Source organism: Carettochelys insculpta, chromosome 25, assembly GCF_033958435.1.
Source record: "Carettochelys insculpta isolate YL-2023 chromosome 25, ASM3395843v1, whole genome shotgun sequence".
Classification (NCBI taxonomy): Eukaryota; Metazoa; Chordata; order Testudines; family Carettochelyidae; genus Carettochelys; species Carettochelys insculpta.
This window is the reverse complement of record NC_134161.1, coordinates 9,281,925-9,302,876: the sequence shown is the minus strand read 5'-3', so window position 1 is coordinate 9,302,876 and position 20,952 is coordinate 9,281,925. Positions and strand designations below refer to the sequence as shown.

The 20,952-nt window shown below is 47.5% G+C and overlaps 1 protein-coding gene across 1 annotated transcript; it reads left to right on the top strand.

Annotated features, from left to right (window-relative positions):
* Positions 1-5,584: 5,584 nt before the first annotated feature.
* Positions 5,585-9,133, top strand: BSX (brain specific homeobox). The gene is made up of 3 exons (XM_074977157.1): positions 5,585-5,846; positions 8,006-8,202; positions 8,894-9,133. Exons 1-3 carry the CDS (start codon positions 5,585-5,587, stop codon positions 9,131-9,133), a joined length of 699 nt encoding a protein of 232 aa, XP_074833258.1.
* Positions 9,134-20,952: the final 11,819 nt, after the last annotated feature.

Genomic DNA, 20,952 nt, shown 5'->3' with positions numbered 1-20,952 from the left:
TTAAAATTTCTTAGTGGCACAAAACAGTCTGTGTGTGCTGTTCTCAAAAGAGGGGTTACAAAAAGTATGATTTGACCTTTATTTATTAAGCACTGTGTCGTATTCACATGCATTGTGGCTCTTGAAGTATTGATTTTGTAACCAAATTTGAAAAATGTCTCATATCGCTATTTCGGTTGCAGGCCCCTGAGAATACCCACCAAAGTCAAGGTCAAGGACAAAATTTTGGTGTAGATGCAGAGGTCTAAATACGGGCACAAGGCTGGATTAAAGTACAAACAATATAGACCCCTGCCTAAGGCCCTAGCTCCTGAAGGTGCACGATGAATCAGAAACTCTGCCTTCCTTTTCAAAAAATATCCAGCCCTCATGGGTGCAGAGATCCTCACAGTGCACAACCAATGCCTGCCTGAGTCTGCACACAGCCAGAAACAGTAGCTCCGCGGATGAACTGCCACATTGATTATAACTTGAAAACATGCTGCCACGCCTCTGAGAAGTCCTGCATGGTGTGTGTGTCCCTGGAAGGGACAATGTAAAGGGTACATAGGGCCCCAGGCTGCCTTAATTTAGCCCCTCACTTTGGTCCCTAATATATCCGTAAAACAAACAGCTAGTATCTCCACTGACTTCAAGTAAAGGGTCTTGATTGAAACAACACTGATGTACCCCCGGTGTGAGCCTCACACACTCTCTAGCTTAGCATCTTTAGTATTTGGACTGTCTTAGTGCCCAAGAACCCACCATGGAGCAGGGCCCCATCAGCTCTGGGAAGCTAAACCCACCATGTTTCCTTCAGACGCAGTCCCACTTGTCTTGTATAACCCAATTCCCCCTGAAGCCAGTAGAGAGTAGGGATGGCAAAGGATGGGGCTCTTAGTGGATAATGTCTTAGGCTTTTTAGGAGGTTGGGGTTGGGGTGTTGATATCTGCATAAAGCTTCAAAGCCAGTGGAAGTTTGGTACAAATTAAACAAGCTTCAAACAGCTGTAATGAAATGCCAACTGTTCCTTCCTGTGTCTTCTAAGACTGAAGTCAAATATTGGGATAGGAGCAACATACAGAGGAATATCCACTATTTAAGCCATGATTTGTGTGAAAAGCTTGCTTGTTATCTATGTTGCTACCTATACCGAAATAAGGCAGACGTCTCACGGATACCAGCCCTATTAGTCTGAATTCTAACAAAACAAACCAGCTGTCATTTAGCACTATAAAGATTAACAAAATAACGTAAAGACTATTAAAGTATTTTGCTAGTTTTTAAAGTGCTACATGACTGCTGGTCAATTTGTTTATAATAAATTCTTTCATATCCAGCATTCTGTTATCCAGAACTCTCAAATAGCTGGCATTGTAGCCTTAAGTACATTTTAGTTATGTTTTCCACAAGTACAGTATAGTGAAAGTAAATACTGTATAAGTTTACAGTGTTCAGTAGTATTGTTTGCAAATAAAGTAGTCTGCATACTTTGTTTCTTCATATCTAATCTTGGTTTTCTTTAGTGTTGTGCATTGCTGGTTATATCTCTCTGTTATCGAGAATATTCAAATATCTGGCAACCTCCCGATCCCGGGGCTGCTGGCTATGAAAGAGTTTACTGTGTTAGGTAGTGAGCTTTGGTGGGTAAGACCTACATCTCTGAAAATCTGAAGAAGTGTGTCTTACCCACCAAAGCTCATTACATAATAAATAAATTGATTAGTCCTTCAGGTGCTACAGGAATGCTTGTTTTTTATTATTATGAGTTGACTGACACCTTTAAAGATGGCAATACCGTTTGTTCTTCGTGGTGGACATTGAACATGCAAAGCAGCTGACTTTTATACATATTTTTCTAGGCTCAGGCAATAGAATTATTTTGTGGCTTAGAACATGTTAGTTTCTACCCATTGTGTCTTAAACTATGTTCTGCAGAACACTGGTGGTCTGTGAACAACTCACAGGTGTGCCACGAGTGTTTTGAAAAATAAACTGATGGTATATATTTTCTGTTGTTAAAACCAGATACAGTGTTACTTCTTCATTGCTGTGATACCTGATTACTTCATTTTGGTTTTGCTGTATATGTTGTTTGTTTTGGGCTTTTTTTCCCCTTGGTTTGACAACTTTTTCTGAAGAAAATTTTCATAGGTGTTCTGCATAAAAATTATTGTTTGGTGTTCCATGGTCTCAAAAAGTTTAAGATACGCTCACCTCTAAGGCCTGAGGGGAGAGAGAGAGGCAGTGTTCCGCCTTGATGACCTGAGATAGGAACAGGAGAAGAGGAAAGTTTTAAGGATGGGAAAGGGAGAAAAGAGGTAGAAAAGAACTTTGTTTTCAAAGCTGAGGTGGTCTGATTTTAGGGCACAACTGCAAAGGTGGGGGGTGCCCAGTCCCTCTGGATTCAGGTTCCGCAGTGCAGCAAGAAGCAGCCAGCCAGTTTGCTAGGCATCTTTCCCTCTGCCCAGCCACGTCAGGTTCAAAGGGAGAAACATTTCACCCCAAAAGGCCATTGGTAGCAGGAAGCACCTAGTGCCCCCGTGTGATGCCATGCACAGTGTGAAATGCTTAGTACAAGAAGAAAGTGCCCTGATGTGCTCTTGAGCAAAAAGGCTGTTTGTGGCTCCCTGCCTTCCCTTAACTTTATTTTCCATCTAGAGAGCCTTAGAGAGCCATTGCACTATTGCAGTGTAGTTCAGCCCTGGCCTGCTGTGGGTCTGGTGATAAAAGTTTTTCTTTGCAGTCTTCCAGAGGCTAAATTAATTGTGGCACAAACTCTCTTCCCTGATTGTACCTCACTTTTCTAATGGGGGGGCAGGAAAGGTGGGAGGTACCATTCACTGCATGGCATTCCTCTTAAACTGTTAGTTTACTCCTGGGATTGCAGCCCAGGCTGGTCAAAGTAACATTCTGTAATCTTGGAATCTTCTTTAAAAAGAAATCTCACTGATGGCCCATGCAGGTGCGCCAGCCCCCCTCCCAATGAAGTCATTTCATTGATGAGATGGCAAGGCAAGCAGCTTATGTCTCCCTAGCTGGGTATTAAGCCATGGGGCATTAGACCCAGTTCATCACTATTAATTCATTTGCTTTCCCATTTGCTCCTCGGAGAAAGTTATTAGCTTGTTGTGTTTTTAAGGCGCCTCCAAAATCCTGAGTTGATGCAGAAATTGGTGTTTCATGAGAGGCCTTCAGAGCAGAAGCTTTCTAGGGAAGAGTAGGGTCAAGAGGAACCGACCAGAGTCAACTTCTGTTGACCAGCATAGAAAAAGTGCATAGAAAAAGTAACCCCAACTTCTGTCAACTCAGAGGGACACATATCCCAACAGCTAAACAAATATCACTGCCAGCGAGACAAACACTCATACCCAGATGTCATTGTTTATTTGGGCTTTTATTTGGGCAGGATGTCTATAGATGTATATAAATGTGTCTCTGTATTTCCACACATTGTGTATATAATAGAAAGATGTTTGCACATATTTTGTGTGCATACTTGTATAATATTTGTGTGTATGTGTTGTAGGAACTTACAGTGCATGGGTGATTGTGCTCTCAGCCATATCTAGTTAGATTATTTGTGTGTGTGTGTGTGTTAGATAATTATGGGTGTGTGTGTGTATATAGATAATTAGGTGTCCATCCGTCCATCTGTCTGTCTATCTATCATGTATATATTTGTATATAGAGTTGTGTCTGATAAATGAGTGCAAGATGTGGCCCTAAATGAATCAAAGTCATGCAGGTGGCACAACATCTAATTTAATAATGTTTTTAAACGAGCATCAACATTCCTGCTTGCTGTCTGAAAGACACAATTAGAATCAAGGGGATGGTGCATGCAACATCTCTCCACGTGCGTGTGAAAGTACCTTTTGTAAACTCCTGTGCTCCGAGTTCCAGGTTCATTACAATATCATGATTGCCATGTCTATTCTTTGAAAGGTTTCTCCATCTATTTACCATTTACCAGCTCATACATATGGAAGACATGGCTTACACTTCCTGGAGAACTGTACTTTTAGGACTAATTGATTCTGGTAATTAATTTGTTCTACCTGCTGGATCAGATGGAAATGCAGTCCCTGTGCCCAAGGATTAGCACTTGCCTTCCTAACATCTTTCCTAATTATCTAATAGCATGGGTTGCGAGAATTCTGGCTCTATTAAAACACTTTTACTATTAACAGTAGTGATTGGAATTGTGATGACAACTCGATTTCAACAAATTAGAGCTTAAAATCGGGAGATGAAGGCGAAGTGCCTTCTTTTAATTTCCCTGAGTTTAACATCAATAATTAGAGCAATTTTCTGAGATGCGAGCCCAAATTATCTCGGCTCTGATGTGGCGTATCACCCTAATCTTAGCAAATTGACTCCGGAGAAATGAATGCTTCAGATCAGAGGGGGGAAAAAAGCCAACCAGAAGGGGGAAATATGGAAGAAGCCCAAAGGAAGGGTAATAAGAAGAGTGGGGATGCGGCCGTCGGTAGGAAATGGTGTAGGACAATCACAGCCAACGCTGGAAAAGTGCAGTATAAGTAGAAGCGTTTGGGAAAGATCAGCAAAAATATGGAAAATGTCGCCCAGATTCTTGGCCTCTTTTGGCTCAGATGTGGGCATTTGGAAACATTTCAGCCAGCGCGAACAATCGGTGGCACAAAACAAAGACTTGTTGCTTTGACACAAAGGATGCAAATGTTCCTTATCCGCCGCCACTGGCGGACTCGGTCTTCCATCGCTGTGCCTGAAGGGCGCCCTGTTGACTGCAAGCAACCCGGCAAAGTCAGGGTTACCCTACAAAAAAAGGACACCCCTGGGAGGGCATGTCTCTGTCCCAGTATCTACCAACTGACGTTGTATGAATGTGTGGTAGGAGATCTAGGACGTGAGTTGGTAGGTACTGACAGAGACGCTCCCTCTCAGGGGGGTCCTCTTTTCTGAAAGGTCAGATATGGTAAACCTAAGCAAGGGTAACTTTGGTTCGCACCAGTTGAGGATCGGGTCCCTTTCTCTCCATTGGAAACAAGGTGGAGGTTGGTGGGTCTTGAGGCGGGCCCGGCAGAGAAGAACTCCGGATCTGGGCTCCTGGCTGCATGTGCTCGGCGCTGTAGGCACTGTTGCATCTGCCTGAGTCCTAGGGATGAGGGGGGGCCGGTGGCAGGCGCCTGGCTGGATCTCATAGGCCACTGCTGACCCGGCGGCACCTGCGTTTCTGAAGGTGACCGTCTCTCGCTACCGTTGTGCCTGGGGGGTGGGGAGGGGGCTCTGTCTGCTGCACAACGTGCCAGCTGAGGGCTGGATTTCCATACTCCCTCCTTGCGCGGCTCCGCACCAGCCTGGTGATGGCCGGATTCAGCACCTTGGCCAGCGCCCCCTTCCTCCCACCCTCTCCCTGTGGGTGACACTGGTGGCGGTGGGGCTGTTCCCTCCGCCCCGCTGGCGCGCGATTGGCTCGCCGGAGAGCCCCCCTCGTCTCAAATCCCCCTCGAGCCGCCCGAACCCACCTTGATCCGCTCTCCCGGCTCCGGCGAGCGGCGGCGGGGTGGGAAGCGGAGGGTGTTTCTCCTCGCGCGCCCCCTTCTTCCCGCCGCCCCAGCCATGAACCACAACTTCACCGCGCCCGGGCACCCCGTCTCCGCGCCGAGGCCGACCTCCTTCTTCATCGAGGACATCTTGCTGCACAAGCCCAAGCCGCTGAGGGAGGTCCCGCCTGAGCACTTCTCCAGCCCCTTAGCCTCCAGGGTCCCGCTCCTGGACTACGGGTACCCCCTGCTGCCCGCCCCCGGCCTGCTGGCTCCCCACCCGCACCACGCGCTCCACAAGCCGGAGCACCGCCATCCCTACTTCTTAACCACCACGGGTAAGTCGGGGCTCGGCTCCCCCTAGGGGAGCGTGGGGACCGGGGAAGCCAGAGCGCTCTGGGGCCGGCACTGCAGCCCGGGGGCGGGTGTCCCCCCACCAGCTCCATCGCTCAAGGGCTGACACCCGTGCTCCGGCCAGGCAGGGTTCACGCGCTCGGGTTGCCGAGAGTCGCTCGAAGAACCAGCCTCGGGTGGTTCATGGTGTCGCACCCCCCGCCCGGCAGTCACACCGCCCGCGGCCTGAGCCGGTGCGGGAGATTGGGGACGGTCCCGAATCGCAGAGGGAAAGCAGCCAGCCCGCCCCGGCTGGCTGCCCTCTCGCTGCGGGTTGCGCACGGGGGCTGCCCGCCTGTCGGAGGGACTCCGCAGTGAGTGTTGCGCGCAAAAAAAGGAGCCAAGCCCAGTCCCGCCCAGGCTGCGCCCCCAGACCTGCGGGGCCGCCGCTCACCTCCTTTCCCGCGGGCCAGTTGCAAAGTGGCGCAGTTTGGGGAACCCCTCCCCAAGTCGACTTCCAAACTAGTGCCCAAGGTTCTGCGCCTTGTCTCTCAAAGAGAGGCGGCCCCTGGGGTACCGGCAGGGCCGGGGGGTTCGGAGCGGTTTCCCTTGGGGGGAGCCCTTGTCTCTTAGCCTGGGTCTGACCTGCGCGGAAGGTTAGAGTATGGAAGGACTTGGCCTTTGCCCGGGGGTCTGTCACTCCCTTCAGCCCTTCGCAGCACTGGGGGTACATCTTTTCCGCGCTTCCCTTGCGGCGGGTGGCGCGTTTCGATTTCTTTACAAAAAATGTGCCCGATTAAACAGCGCGTGGAGCCGTGAGCCCGATCCCGCCTAGGCCTGCCCAGGAGCGGGAGAGCGAACCCGACCAAGGGGCTCATGAAACGAAATCGACACTTTCGGCTTTTAAAAACAGTTGACCCTTCCGGCTCCCTAACAGAGCGGCCGGTAACTAAAGCACAAACCAAAAAAGCAGCCCAGGAGCACTTTAGAGACGAACAAACTGATTTATCAGGCGATGAGCGTTCGTGGGACAGACCCACTTCTTCAGATCCGTAACCGTACCCGTGGCTCATCGCCGAATAAAGCACTTTGTGAGCCCTTAAAGTGCTACCTGGCTGCTTTTTTGTTTTGCTAGAATACAGACTAACCCGGCTCCCTCTCTGACACGCAATCCCAAAGAAATCGACGGCTCCAATGGAAAGCGAGGGGTCGGTTCGTTGTGAACTACCATGGATAGAAATCCTTTGAACGGAAATGCGTACAGAGGGGGAAAGCCCTTTGGAGAAAGGGGAACGAAATCTTTACAAGCAGCGCGCTACCTGTGAAACGGAGTTTCAGCAGCTCGCCCGGGGCACGTTCCTTCGTCGCGGTTCTGTGTCCTGGGGGAGGCAGACAAAAGGGGGAATTAGATGGCTGCAAAGCGATGGATTTCATGGGGCGGAAACCTAAGCACCCGCGCAGGTCTCCTCAAATAGCCCACACCCCTTCAGTTCACGAGCTAAAAAGACAGCCCCCACCTCAGGCACACCAGTCATGTAATGAACTACGCCTACCCACCTCTTTGTGTTTGTGGGTAGTTGGCACTTACCCGCGCAAAAGGAGCGCGCCCGCTCGTACACTTGTGCACAGATATTTAAACTATCCCGTGTATTGGTGTGAACCTTTGCACCCAATTGCACACGCGTGGTGGGTGCCGATGCACCCAATTGCACACGCGTTTGTAGCCTGACCTGGGACACGCGCGCCCGTTTGATCCCTGCCTTGGTTTGCAGAGTTCCGGGACCCGGGTAAAGAGCTGTGTTGTGTGTGATTTTCAATGACCCTTGTACTTATCCTCGACCTCTGAGCTGCAGCTCGAGCGAACTTCCGCCTGTCGCTGCCCGGTCTGTGTTTTGCGGGCGGGCGGGAGCTCGCAGCCCAGGCCAGACTACTCCGCGCGTCCCCAGAAGAAATCCGTCAGGCGGGCGGGTAGGATGCTGGAGGCGCCTGGCCGCTGGGAAGGGGACTCGCGTTGACCGGCCCAGGTGCGGGTCAGCCCCCCTCGGGACACCTCGCCTACGATGCGGGTCACCCGCCCGAGGCTGAGCGGGCCGGAGCTGCGGGGAGAGGCCCCCCGCGTCCGGCCCCGTCCCACGGCCTGTCTCCCCTGTGCCCCCCGCTGCAGGCATGCCGGTGCCCGCCCTCTTCCCGCACCACCCGCACGCCGAGCTGCCCGGCAAGCACTGCCGCCGCCGCAAAGCCCGCACCGTCTTCTCCGACTCGCAGCTCTCCGGCCTGGAGAAGAGGTTCGAGATGCAGCGCTACCTGTCCACCCCGGAGCGCGTGGAGCTGGCCGCGGCGCTCAGCCTCTCCGAGACGCAGGTGCTGGACCGGCGCGGGGTGCCGAGGGGGCGCTGGGGCTTGGCCCCCGCCTCTGCCTTCTCTGCCGGGGGGCAACGCCCGGGGAGCAGCTGCCACCCCTCGGGTGTCCTCCAGCTGTGGGGGGCCGGGCTGGGCTCTGGGGACGCAGGGATGAGGGACGGTGCTCCGAGGCCGGGGAGCACGGGAGTGACATGCAGGACACGGGGCGGAGCTGCCACTGGGGAAGCCGGGCCGCGTGCTCAGGCCGTGCGCTGGAGGGAAGGGGCTCTGTCGGGGTGTGGAATACACGCTACTGACATGCTCAGGCAAGACCCGGGGTACACGTGAGTGCCATGTGCTCATGCAAGTGAGGGGCGCGGGGGTCCGCTGAGGGCGTGGCCGACACGCCAGTGACACCCATGGCCGTGCCAGGCAGGGGGGTGAGGGTGTCCCCTCTGGAACGGGTGACATGGGCACGACCTGTGCTCGTGCAAAGCGCTGCAGTCAAGGCCTCCCCTGGGCGCTCCTGCGACGCACGGCAGCGGGCTCACATGCTCCTGCCGCACGTGCTCACGCAAGGCTCGGGGGGAAGGTGCCCGCTGAGGAGCCGGGGCGCCTGCCGCTGACCGAGGCGCCCACGCCCAGCGCTGGGGCGAGGCGGGCCCTGGCCAGCCGGGGCACAGGCCAGCGCGTCCCCCGCTTGCTCTCGCAGGTCAAGACGTGGTTCCAGAACAGAAGAATGAAGCACAAAAAGCAGCTGAGGAAATCCCAGGACGAGCCGAAGGAGCCCAGCGCGGAGGAGTGCCGGGAGCAGAGCCCCAGCGAGCCTGGACTGAGCGGGCCGGCCAGCGCGGAGCCCCGCCCGCAGCCCGCTTTCCTGCTGGAGGAGAACGAGGACGACGTGGACATCATCGAGGACGGAGACGGCTGCGCCCCGCCGCATCTGGTATAGACGCGCTCTTTCGCCTCCGCCCAAGGCGAAGCGACTTCGGAGGCCCCGGCCTCGGCCGCTCTTCTGGGCTCGCCGGCGGGGGGCGAAGAGCCGCCCCTCTGCCCAGTGACCAAGGCCGATGTGTTCTCCGTAGGGCCCCCCGCTTAAACAGCGCCTCCCAGGCCCCAGCAATTGCCGACAGACCGGCCAGGGCTGGAGCCAGGGAGCGACCCCTGTGAAGGGGTTTGGTTTCCGCAGGCTGGGAGAGAACCGTGTGGGCTCCGATGCGAGCCCAGCGCAGCGCGCTCGTCCCGCGGGCTGCGTCGCTCGTCGCACCTGCCCGCCTTGGCGGTGTGGAATCCAGGTCGCGGTCCCCACCGGAGCCCCGTTGGTTTAGCGCAACTAGCGCGGGAGTTTGCTCGTGCTCCGGCGCGACTTACAGCCACTCGAGCTGCCTAACCCGGCACAGGCGGCAGAGTCTCGGCTAAACCCCACTGCCTGGGACCAAGGGTGGGCGGGCAGAAGGATGCGCAGCCTGCCCGGGCTGGGCAGACACTGACGGTGCCTCGAACTCCGGTCCAAGACCAAGCACCGATTGGACATGTCCTCTGAAATCTGCAGAAGCAGAGAGCAACCAGTTCCCCGCTCTGGTCTGAAATGGCCGGAGAACATTCGCACACCCCCTTAGCAAAGCTTTCCCGCGGCTCACATCACTGGTGCGCCCCTGCCATTGCCGTGCAGAGGCAAAGATCAGGGATACGGTGACTCGAGTGAGTCAAAAGCTTGTTTCATGACAATGCGTGGCGCATCCCATGTCTCTTCCTAGTACTGTGAATTAGCACCTCAAAATCACCCCCCGCCCCAGCGAATGCTTATATTTAAACACAGAATGGCATAAAATCGTTCCCAAGAAACAGGTAAGCACCAGACTTTGTCTATCATTCCGAGCTTGGAAAAGGGAGGCGGGAGCGGGGAAATATTGCTACTAAACTTGATGCTTAGGAAATCCGGAAGAAAACAAAGAACCAAACAAAAGAATCGAATTTATGAAGTAAAATGGATCTTGTATCATTTTAACAGCTTGCCGACATCCGAGGTAGATTTATGAATCGTTTCCTCAGGTGAATCAGTTTTAGAATGTTTTTGTTTTTCATGGTTTAAAGTCTGACTCACGCATGCTGTGTGAATTCCACCATATCACAGTTTACAAACGTCCAGCAGTTTTAAACCTACATTTTCGACTGATATGCTGAAGCATATATCAAGGTATGAAATTGCAAATGCGTCTCTGCGTTGCAGACTTATCTATAAAAATATCGAGGTCTTCAAGGATGCCTCAAGCTTGCTTCATATTTATTTTCCTTGCAGTGAAATATCTTGAATTTCCAGCTTAACAAAACATTTCCTAGTATAATGGACTGACCAGAAGGAATAGCACAATGCTTGTTGACATACAGTGGTATTAAATGAAAGCTTTTATTTGATGAAACGAAGGAAAAAATTGATTTCTTATGTCACCTTCAATATTCTGTTTTAAACCATTTCTGTGCAAACACTCCAAATTCTTTTTCGTTGTCTCTTTGTTGTTTTTGTTGTTATTTTTTGGTAATCGTTTTAATTTATTTTTATGAAAAGTTGATCGGGCTGTCCTTAACACTTTTGTTTTTTGGACTGCGGGGCATGCAGCGATTTTTTTTTTCTAAAAAAAATTTAAAAGTGCCCCTTATTCATCTGCAAAATATGAATTATTTAAACTAGTATGTTTCCTTCCCTTGTGTGGGTTTGCAGTGTAAACAGAATAATAAAGATCACACATGAAAAACATCCTGACAATGACTTTGTTTTTTGAGGCTGTATTCACAAACATTTAAAAGAAAACTATGTTCTTTAATGACCTTTAATCCAAATCCTTTGCTACAAAAATCATGCAGCACCTTCAAGATGATAGTTCAATTGGTAAAATCTCCCAACTTTACAAGAGTATATAAATTGTTTTTTCGAAAAATCAGCCTATAAATCCATTCTAGCTGCAACAAAAGTCATTGAATTATGTCAATACAACAAGAAATCAGCTAACTAAAAACCTTGTTCCATATCCATAATCACTGACTCCAGCAACACCTAAGCGAAAGCACTAGGAAGGACAATCTATATATTTTCTCTTATTTTAGTGCATTTAATGTTCAGTTAGATAGTTTCCTTATGTAATATTTGCAGCCTATAAGCTGTGGAAGTATTTTGAGTTGGTATGTCTTGGTGTGTAGCATCGCCATTTAATATGTGTGAATAAAACAACCAGAACATATAGGGTAGTTATTAAAATTAATACTAACAAGGTATTATGATGTTTTAATATTAACAGTCTAATTATTATTTTTAGTGATAGGAATAACTACTAAAATGCTGTATAAAAGACTATATGAGACCTGACTTCACAACCAATGCCATTGGTAAAAAGAAAACATAAGCCCCTGTCCTTATTTGCAGCCGTTCTTAAAATCACATTGTTCTTTTTCAGACTCCGATAATCATGGTTCACAAGTACTGTACCATGACTTGACAGCAAACAATGATAAATCTGAAGTAACTGCATACAAGGGATTACTTAAAATGTACACTATTGAGTGAGAGTAAAAGTACAAATCTGAATTCTTTCATTTAAGGGTACCGTCTTGTCACTTGCAGTGAGAACTGCATTTGCTGAAAAGAAAAGGCCCATTATTATGCTTCCCAATGATCTCTGTCCAATTCTTGGAAACAAAGACATGATGTAAATGCTCTTTCAGTACAGGCAGAGTGCATGGAAGGAAAAAGTGCAAGATGGATTATAGTGGGAAATGCGTCAGGAGCAGAGAAAATGTTGCAGGGAATAAAGAAGTTGAAGGCACCATTGGATTAAGAATTATATTTATACTGGTCCTTTGCAAAACATCCATTCCTTTTTAAGGAAAGTGTAATGTTCATCACCTCAGCCTTGGACTTGGAATGCCAGATACCTCCCTCTGAGTGAAGAGGGTAGGGACTTATCCTGTAGTGTTACAGCTTTCCAGCCCATCAAGATGAATGACGTCAAAACTAGTGCTCATCTGTACTGCAATAGCTAGGCTATATGTGTGGATAACTCTTACCCACAGAAGTAATAATCGCTGGATATGAGCAGAGGACATGGACATGTCCACATAAACATGCAAAACTCACCCATAGGCTCCCCCTCATCATGTCTCTCCATGGATCCTCTTACAGATGGCCATGTCCTTCCTCGTGCTTTGTTTAGGTATTGCTGGAGTCAGTGATCATGGAGATAGAATAAAGGTTTTCAGTTAGCTGAGCTCTCATTGTGTTGACACTATTCAATGACTTTTGTGATAGCTAGAATGGATTTATAGGATGATTTTCTAAAGAACGATTTATATATTCCTTTAAAGCCGCTTGCTAATGAAGTCGTATGATTAGAATTGTGCAGCCAACACTCTCTGCTGCAACTCAAGGCTACATAGTCTGCTTAACTTGAATGTGTTGCAATAATTTGATCCCAGTCTTCCTCTAACATTAGCTCACTCGGTAGGAGCATACCATGGATGGAAGAAATTTACCCCAGCAGAAGGTCGCAACACAGGGTGTGAACTGGAATCAAGCAGTGAAAAGGACTGGGGCTGTCTCTGCCTAGGTGTGCATTTCACCCTTAGACTCCATGTATGATTTACAAGATACCCCCAACTATCCTGACCCTATGCACCTTTGCAAATAAATGCATCAATATATACATAAATGAAATCAAAGTAAAAGGAAAGCCAGCTGCTACTGCTGATCCAGAAACCAAACATAACCAGTAGCTGCATAGCTCTGCAGCTTCCACTGAGTCCATGGAGAAGCCTGCATGGCTCGCCTTTGCTTGTAGTATGGGGGTTGGAAGACGCTATTGAGGAGAACAAGAATTTAAGGTACGAGAAGATTTACTCAGGGTCCTTAATTCAATTAAAAATGAAAATGTATATGCTTCATTTAAATAATTGGTCTGAGCTGACATTAGGGATCATGAGGGGTTCACCACACAGGGTGTCCTCGGGCGAGAGGAGTACTCCAGCCCTTTCTCACTGCAGCAGTTTGGGGACAGATGAGACACACCTCCCCATTGCCACTGCAGCTGTAGTGGGCACAGCTGAGGCAGGGGTGCCTGTCCCCCAGATGGGAGGGTGGACAGGTCCAGGTTTGTCTGTCTCCTATGCTCCCCAGCCAGAGTGAGGAATGCAGCAAACTGTGAACTTTCCTCTTTTTCCCTGACAAAGGGGAACAACCAGCAACATCCCCATATGCGTTAGAGGTGGGAGCTACAACTCCCCTGCCCGCCCTAAAGGGCACCTGGAGCGTGGGAGGCACAGGCTGGGGCAATCCCCTTTCTCTTTTCTGGTTGGGTTTATGAGACGCAAGCCCATTCCAGGCACACCCCATTTTCCTGCACAACCAAACCCTGACCTTGCTTTAAGTGAAGAGGTGCATCTACACTAGCCAGCTACTTCGAAGTAGCTGGCACAACGTCGAAATAGCACGCGTCGTGTCTACACGCGCCATGTGCTATTTTGACGTTGAAATCGACGTTAGGTGGTGAGACGTCGAAATCACTATTCCCATCCAAAGATGGGAATAGCACCCTACTTCGACGTTCAACGTCAAAGTAGGGCATGTGTAGACGATCCGCGTCTTGCTACTTCGAAATAGCGGGGTCCTCCATGGTGGCCATCAGCTGAGGGGTTGAGAGACACTCTGTCCAGCCCCTGCAGGGCTCTATGGTCACTGCATACAGCAGCCCTTAGTCCAGGGCTTCTGGCTGCTGCTGCTGCAGCTGGGGGTCTGTGCTGCATGCACAGGGCCTGCAACCAGTTGTCGGCTCTGTGGATCTTGTGCTGTGCAGGGCAAGTGTGTCTGGGAGGGGCCCTTTAAGGGAGCGGCGTGGGGCTTTGCTGGCCCCTTATTTCGATGGGGAGCGCTTGTGTGTGCGGACGCTCTGCATTTCCTTCCGGGGCGGCTCCTTTCGATGTTCCCTGTTGCTACTTTGACGTTGAACATCGATGGCACCATCCCTGGAGGACATGTAGACAATATGTGTCGAAGTAGCCTATTTCGATGTCCTAACTTCGAAATAGGCTACTTCGACGAAGTGTGCTAGTGTAGACGTAGCCAAGATAAGAGGAGGATGCAGGCCAAATTTGGTGGACCTAGCTGTTACTAGCTCTTACTTCTTTTAGGAGAAGTTCTTGAAGAAACAGACTGATGGACAGACAAACTCTCTCAGGCATATAATAAATGATGTATATTTGTCTGCCCCCCCCCAGTGTTCACGGTGCTGTATAACATATGGTGGAAACAGTATATTCCCACAGAGAAGTTTTCAAGCCAAGAACTACTTGGGCTGTCACAACTGCACTTGTAAGTGCTTGTAATGGGGTTTACTTTAAAGCCAAAGGGAGGAGTTGTGGAGGCTATCCAGCTCCAGAGTCCTCAGACAGACAGAGACTCAGAGAATGACAAAGGCAGATATGCAGAGAGAGTAAATGACGTGGGGTAACAGTGGACATCTGTAAAAAGTCTAGGTTTACCATTCTCTTTAGAGCAGGGAAGGATGTATTACGGGGAGGGTGGGGGGAGCAGGGCTCCCCATTCTCTCCCAACTAGGACAAGTTCTGGGAGGGCAGCCAGACTAGAGTGGAGAGGGACAGTGGTCGGAAGATCACTGCCTACAACCTTTCCTGGGTTAGCGAGAACAAGACGGAATAGTTCTGACTCAGACTGCCAACATCAGGTAATGGTGCCCCTCCCCGCCTCCTGCAATGGAGAAAAGGACATTTGTGGTGAAGGCTTTTTCACAAGTTCTGTTTGAGAGGCTTGTGGGAAGTCTGGATGGAAGTGTCTGCTGGGAGAAGGTGGCTCTCAGTTGCTGCCTACTCTGACCATTTGGTTGTTGCATCATAACACCCAAAATACTCCTGGCCAGTAGTACAAATTTCCTGTGACCTCAGCCTGGACACGATCTTAGATTGCTGGATAGTGTTGGTGAAAGCTGCCAGGTGGAGAGCCCTGGAAAGTGAAGCAGGTAAAGCAGAAGCAGTGCAAGCTTCTTTTACAGCACCCTCTGCTCATGTGGTTCCACTCTGACTTGGCAGGAGTATATGGAGAGGGGAGAGGGAAGTTGAAGCTGGCCCTAGGCACTTTAGACCTCATCCTGACAGCTGAGTTTACTGACCGTGGTTGGTAGTTGTGGAGAGGTGTTGCCATATGGCTTGAGGACATCTAAATCACCAGGTCTTTCTTGAGGTGTTCATGAATATATCACCATACAGAGAATTAATGGCCACAGTGCAGTAATTTGAAGTAAAGTCTCTGCAGGTGCATGCCCTAATGAGACGTTAATGGAAGGACAGGTGCACGTGAATAAGGAGCACTGAGATAGTGAATAAAACATTGTGAAAAAGGAGGGCTGTAACCTAAAGGGGATACCTACTAAGGTGCACTGCAGTCACTGGTTGGTCTTGTCTCCACACAAGCTTGCACTAGTTTACTTGAACAAGTACAACCCCTAGTGTAGATGCTCTTATTCTGTTTTTTGAATGGCTTATTTCTGGTTTGTCTTAAGTCTTTTCTCCAAACTCAGCTAAGGACAATACTGCTCACATTGCAGTTGCTAGAACTTGAAGAGACTATCTGAGGTGATGAAGCTGACTCAGCTGATCATGCATCCTTGCAACATTGTAAAGGTCCTGGTGTATTTATGGGAGGATATAAATTGTTTCAGTCAATTAGGGTTTGTTTCTATGGGGGACACTGGGCAGAACAGCTATTGTGGAATAAACTATTCTATCATAGTTCTCCCTGGAGACACTACTCTGAAATAAAGTTACTAATTAGTGACTAGTTAATATGCTTTGTGAGGGCACTAATTATTTTGGAATAAAGTAGCTTATTCCAAAATAGGATGTCTCCTATGTAGGAAGCTATTAATTTAAAGTAGCACTACTCTGCTGAACGTTTAGTCACCCTCCATAAGGAAAGCTGTGTTCAGGACTGGTAGTATTCATCACTTACCTGGGTGAAAGGTGGGTAATACTTTAGAATACTTGTAACCTTTCTTTGTCGGGGGGCCATGAGTGCTAAGGGATTACAGAGCTTCACTGTAAGAGCTAGGGGAAGTGTTACTTTTAACCTGCAGAGTCGTTTAAGTGAGGGTGGCACTTGGTAAAGCCCCCTTTATAATCTTATTTAGAGGGCAGGATTTAAAGGGCTTTTTCCAGTGCTGGGCTAAGTTTGCCCTTTTATGTACTGGTCCGCAGCTATGAAAAGCCTTTGGTGGGCAGTGTGTACTCTTTCAAAGGGTATAGGTTCTTTTGCTCAGTTCCTGTGCAGTGATATGATGGAAATGAACACCTTGATGCTACTGAAATAAACGGTTAAGAAGCATTTCAGTGGGAAAGTAGGAGAATGGTATTTGGCCTTTAAAAAGTCCAGCTGATGTGTAAAACCTAGAAGGATTTATCAGTGAGATAGGGTGAACATAAAATGTTAAGAAAATAAAAATGGCCCCAATGGGCCAGACCAATGTCCAATATAGCCCAGTAATCTGTCTTCCAACACTGGCCAGCCAGACGCTTGAGAGGGAATGAACAGAAAATGCAGTTATTGAGTCATTCACCACTTTTGTCCAGTCCCATCATCCAGCAATCAGAGCTGTAGGGACACCCTGACTATACTGGATAATAAACATTGATGGACCTATTCTCCCTAGAATACTAGAAATGTAAGGAACCTTAAGAGGTCATCAAGTCCAGTCTACTGAGTTCATGGCAGTACCAGGCACCATCTAGGCCATCCCTGACAGATGTTTGTATAGCCTGCTCTTAAAAAGCTCCAGTGATGGAGATTCTACAACTTCCCTCGGCAATTTATTCCTGTGCTTAACCACCCTGACAAGTAGAAAGTTTTTCCTAATGGCAAACCTAAACCTTCCTTGCTGCAATATAAGCCCATTTCTTGTCCTATCATCCATCTTCTCTTTTGCAAACTAAATAAACCCAGTTCTTTCAATCTGTCCTCACAGGTCCTGGGTTCTGTTGCTTTTCTTTAGACCTTCTCCAATTTGTCCACATCTTTCCTGAAATGTGGTGCACAGAACTGGATACAATACTCCAGGTAAGGCCTAATCAGCACAGAATTAATCTAATTATTTTTGAACCCAGTTATATTTTTGGCCTTCAGACATCTCCTTGCAATGAGTGTCACACGCTGATTGTGCATTGTATAAAGGAATACTACATTATATTGGTTCCAGACTTGCTACCTGTTAATTTTGTTGAGTGATCCCCTATCTTTTTGGGTGATGTGAAGTGTATAAAACACTCCCTAGTCACTTTCTACATGGCATTAATAATTTTATACAACTCTATTATATCCTTCCCGCTACCCCCACTATCATTATCTATTTACTAAAGTAAACCATCCACACCTGTTATATTTTGCTTTTTATGGAATCTCTTCCACACTGTAACATTTTTTTTGGTTCCTTTCTCTGCTCTGTTTAAAAGTCTAGTCATCTCTTTTTGAGATGGGACAACCAGAACTTCAAGTGGTACTCAAGCTGTCAGAATGCTATGTTTTTATATAGTAGAATTATGATATTGTCCTCTGTATTATTATCTATCCTTTTCCTAATTGCTCCTTACATTCTGTTCAATTTTTTTGAATGTGGCTGTTTGCAGAACAGATGTTTTCAGAGAACTATCCATGATAACCCCAAGATTTTTCTTGAGTGGCAATAGCTGATTGTTGGCCAAGTATAGCTACAAAGCACAATGTCATAATGTGCCACAATGTGATTTAAGATTTCTGTCTTAAATATTTCAAATGTTATTGAAATGGAATGAGTGATAATTCGGGTTGTGGTGGGGGGTGGTGCGGATTCTAACTAAGAGGTGTTCACTCATAATCCTGAATGAGTGACTTCTAATTTTGATTTCCTTTGAGCCAGTGACATAAGATAGGATGCATGGCTTTCTTATCCTGTTAGCAATGCCCTGAGCTAATCATCTGCCTCCTCCAAGCCCTGCCCAGATGAGAAAGGAGTAGTTTCCACAATCCCCTGGCCTCCAATATTGACACATACCTGGAAAGTAAGTCTTCTTTTGGGAAGTGTTATCTAAGGCTTATTTCTCTGAAGTTATATGCTTTTAGCCAAAGAACTGAGTGAATCAGATCGTGAGCTCTCATGCCAATGAGGGTCACAAGCCAGGCTTCTGGGCTTCATGACCACAATGCTGGTCTTTATTGTCAGACGAAGAACAATCCCCAAAGCTTTTATCTGCTAACATGGGGGTTATGGGATGGAAGAGGTTGAAACACTTATCTAAGGCACTTGTCAAACAAGATCTCACATTAACAGGAGTTCTAAAGCCCCTTTGTCAGCAATAAGATTGTTTACTGTATATCTGCAGAGCATAAAAGATAGAACTAACTACTCATTATTTTGCTTCGTGCTGATACTCTGATCCTCAATACCCAGCCACCAAATGTCACATGAAACAGTACAGTTTCAAAGCCACAAGCAAAAATCTTATCCAGAGGCCACAGAGGGCACTCGGATATCCCAGCCTTGAGTGCCACATAAGAACCTGAATGGAAAAGAAGAGAATAGACAAAAGTGGGAGCAACAAAGCCATAAAAGAAGTAGTTGATAGAAAAAATCATTTAAGGCAGTCCTAACAAAGCCTGGGCCTTACTCCCTTCTCTGGGGAATGAGTTCAAAAGCTTAACATGTGCAGCTTTGGAAACAGGTCAAGCTGGAACTTAATTACTGTACACAAATACCTGAGTAGGAACACTCTCATTTTATGGGAGAAGGAGAAAACACAAAGATACATGCTGCACTTAAAAAAAGGAGCAATTCCCATTGAATTGGAGATGTCAGGCCAAGGAGGGATGAGAGGATGGTGCTGGTCATGGCTGAAATAGTTCAAGTTACAGTCTTTAAAAAAATCCATTCATATTAGTAACGGTGAATTACTGCTCTGCTCCTACCTGCTTAAGATTGGGGCTATTCTGTCTCCAGCTGGAGACTGGGTTGAAGGACTCCTGATTTTTCTGCTGTAAGTCTTTGTCTTTCTGTGCAATTGTACTTCTGACCTTGGGCGAGCCACTTGAACGCCTGTGTTTTATTTCACCCTGCTATCACTATGGCTATGTATGAGTTGCTTTGCTGATGCCGAGGGCACTAAATTCTCCATTGCAGTGCATTATGCTGTCTTAGCCACAGGTATTGAGGCAAGGCAAATTCATTTAACTAACCCTTGTGGTATATGGAAAACTAATCACTGAAGCTGCCCACTCTGCACTTACGATCAGTGATTGCATGAGCTGTTGGGCAGTTCTATAGCATCTGCTGTATCCATGTTTTTGGCTCAGTAGCACTGCCATTCAAAACAGCCCTCTTCTATAAGGCAAGCTTCTTTAATTCATTCTTGCCAGCTGTCATCCGTAGAGCTTCCCGCTGTGTTTATTGTCCCTGTACATCCCTCCATGTTCACAAATGTTTCTTCTCTAATCAGATCAACCACCACATCTTCCCTCCTATTTCACGTACGCATTTACTCTTGTGCTAGGAGTGTTTAGGTTCAGTAGTACGAATTACTTCCTTCTGGTGATACCACCTATTGTAGAATTGGTTTCCAAAGGGAAATGGTGGAAAATACATTGCTTGAAACTAGACTGGACAACACATTGGAAAATATACTGTACAGGGTACAGTGTGGGTGTATATATATTGAATTTAATCTCTCTCTCGCTATATGTATAGATTAAATTCAAGGGGTATTTGTATGCTTTGCTTTCTTAAAAACTCCCATCAGAGTCAAATCCATCTCCGTTGAAGGCAGGTGTGAATTTGTCTGCGTATGTTTCATTATTTCCTTGTGTGAAATGAATTTCCCTACTCTGCTGAGGCGTCTATATTTTTTGTCACTCACATGCAATGGTTGTGAAAAGAGACTGCAGAAACTTTAGATCTGTGTGCCAGTTTTCAGATCTATGCATAAACATTAGGCCATATTATAATTTTTTATTTGTATTTGCATACAGCCTAGGAGCCCCAGTCAGGGGTTTACTTGCCATAATGCCATGGACTTCACTTATAACTCCATTGAGAATGCCAAGGAGGAATGTGGTTATAGATGGGAGTTCTTAGAAAACAGAGCAAACTTATTATGTTGTTGGTTAAAAAATGTGATCTCCAGGGGTAAGTAACTTCACTAGGATGTGATTTATTTTTGAGGCATTTTTATTCAGCTTCACGGCACATTATTTTTAGCCTATAAAAAACAAATCCAATTGGGGAGTGTGAGAATCCAGAAAGAGAGTTTCTGAGAGGCTGAAGGAAACCAAGAAAAGGAAATAGTAGGAAGAACAATTTTATATAAGGCCCCTTCCTGCCAGATACTTATGCACACGTACTATTTGCAAAACATATATATATATATATATATATTCCAGAAATAAGAATAGATTTATTACACTTTATATACTCTTTTTGGGAGCAGGAGGTTGGGATTCTTTAGATATCCTTAATGTAAATGTCATTCAGGTACCCCACCTCGGCAAGGTAATACTTACTACCTGGTCAGATGTTCTAACTAAACAAACACCAGCTGTTTCAGTACATGCTGTTGACCTGACAACAGCTGGGTGACTGCAACCACTCAAAACAGCTCTGGCTCATGCAGGGAAGGGATCCAGTTCTAGAATGTATTCTAGAATGAAACTAGTCTTGAGAAAGTTCCATTGGAGCTATGCCACTCTAATATTCC

Coding starts and splice junctions, on each gene's coding strand:
- BSX (XM_074977157.1), top strand. CDS start 5,585: ATGAACCACAACTTCACCGCGCCCGGGCACCCCGTCTCCGCGCCGAGG. Junction 5,847..8,005: donor CTACTTCTTAACCACCACGG/GTAAGTCGGGGC, acceptor CCCCCGCTGCAG/GCATGCCGGTGCCCGCCCTC. Junction 8,203..8,893: donor TCAGCCTCTCCGAGACGCAG/GTGCTGGACCGG, acceptor TTGCTCTCGCAG/GTCAAGACGTGGTTCCAGAA.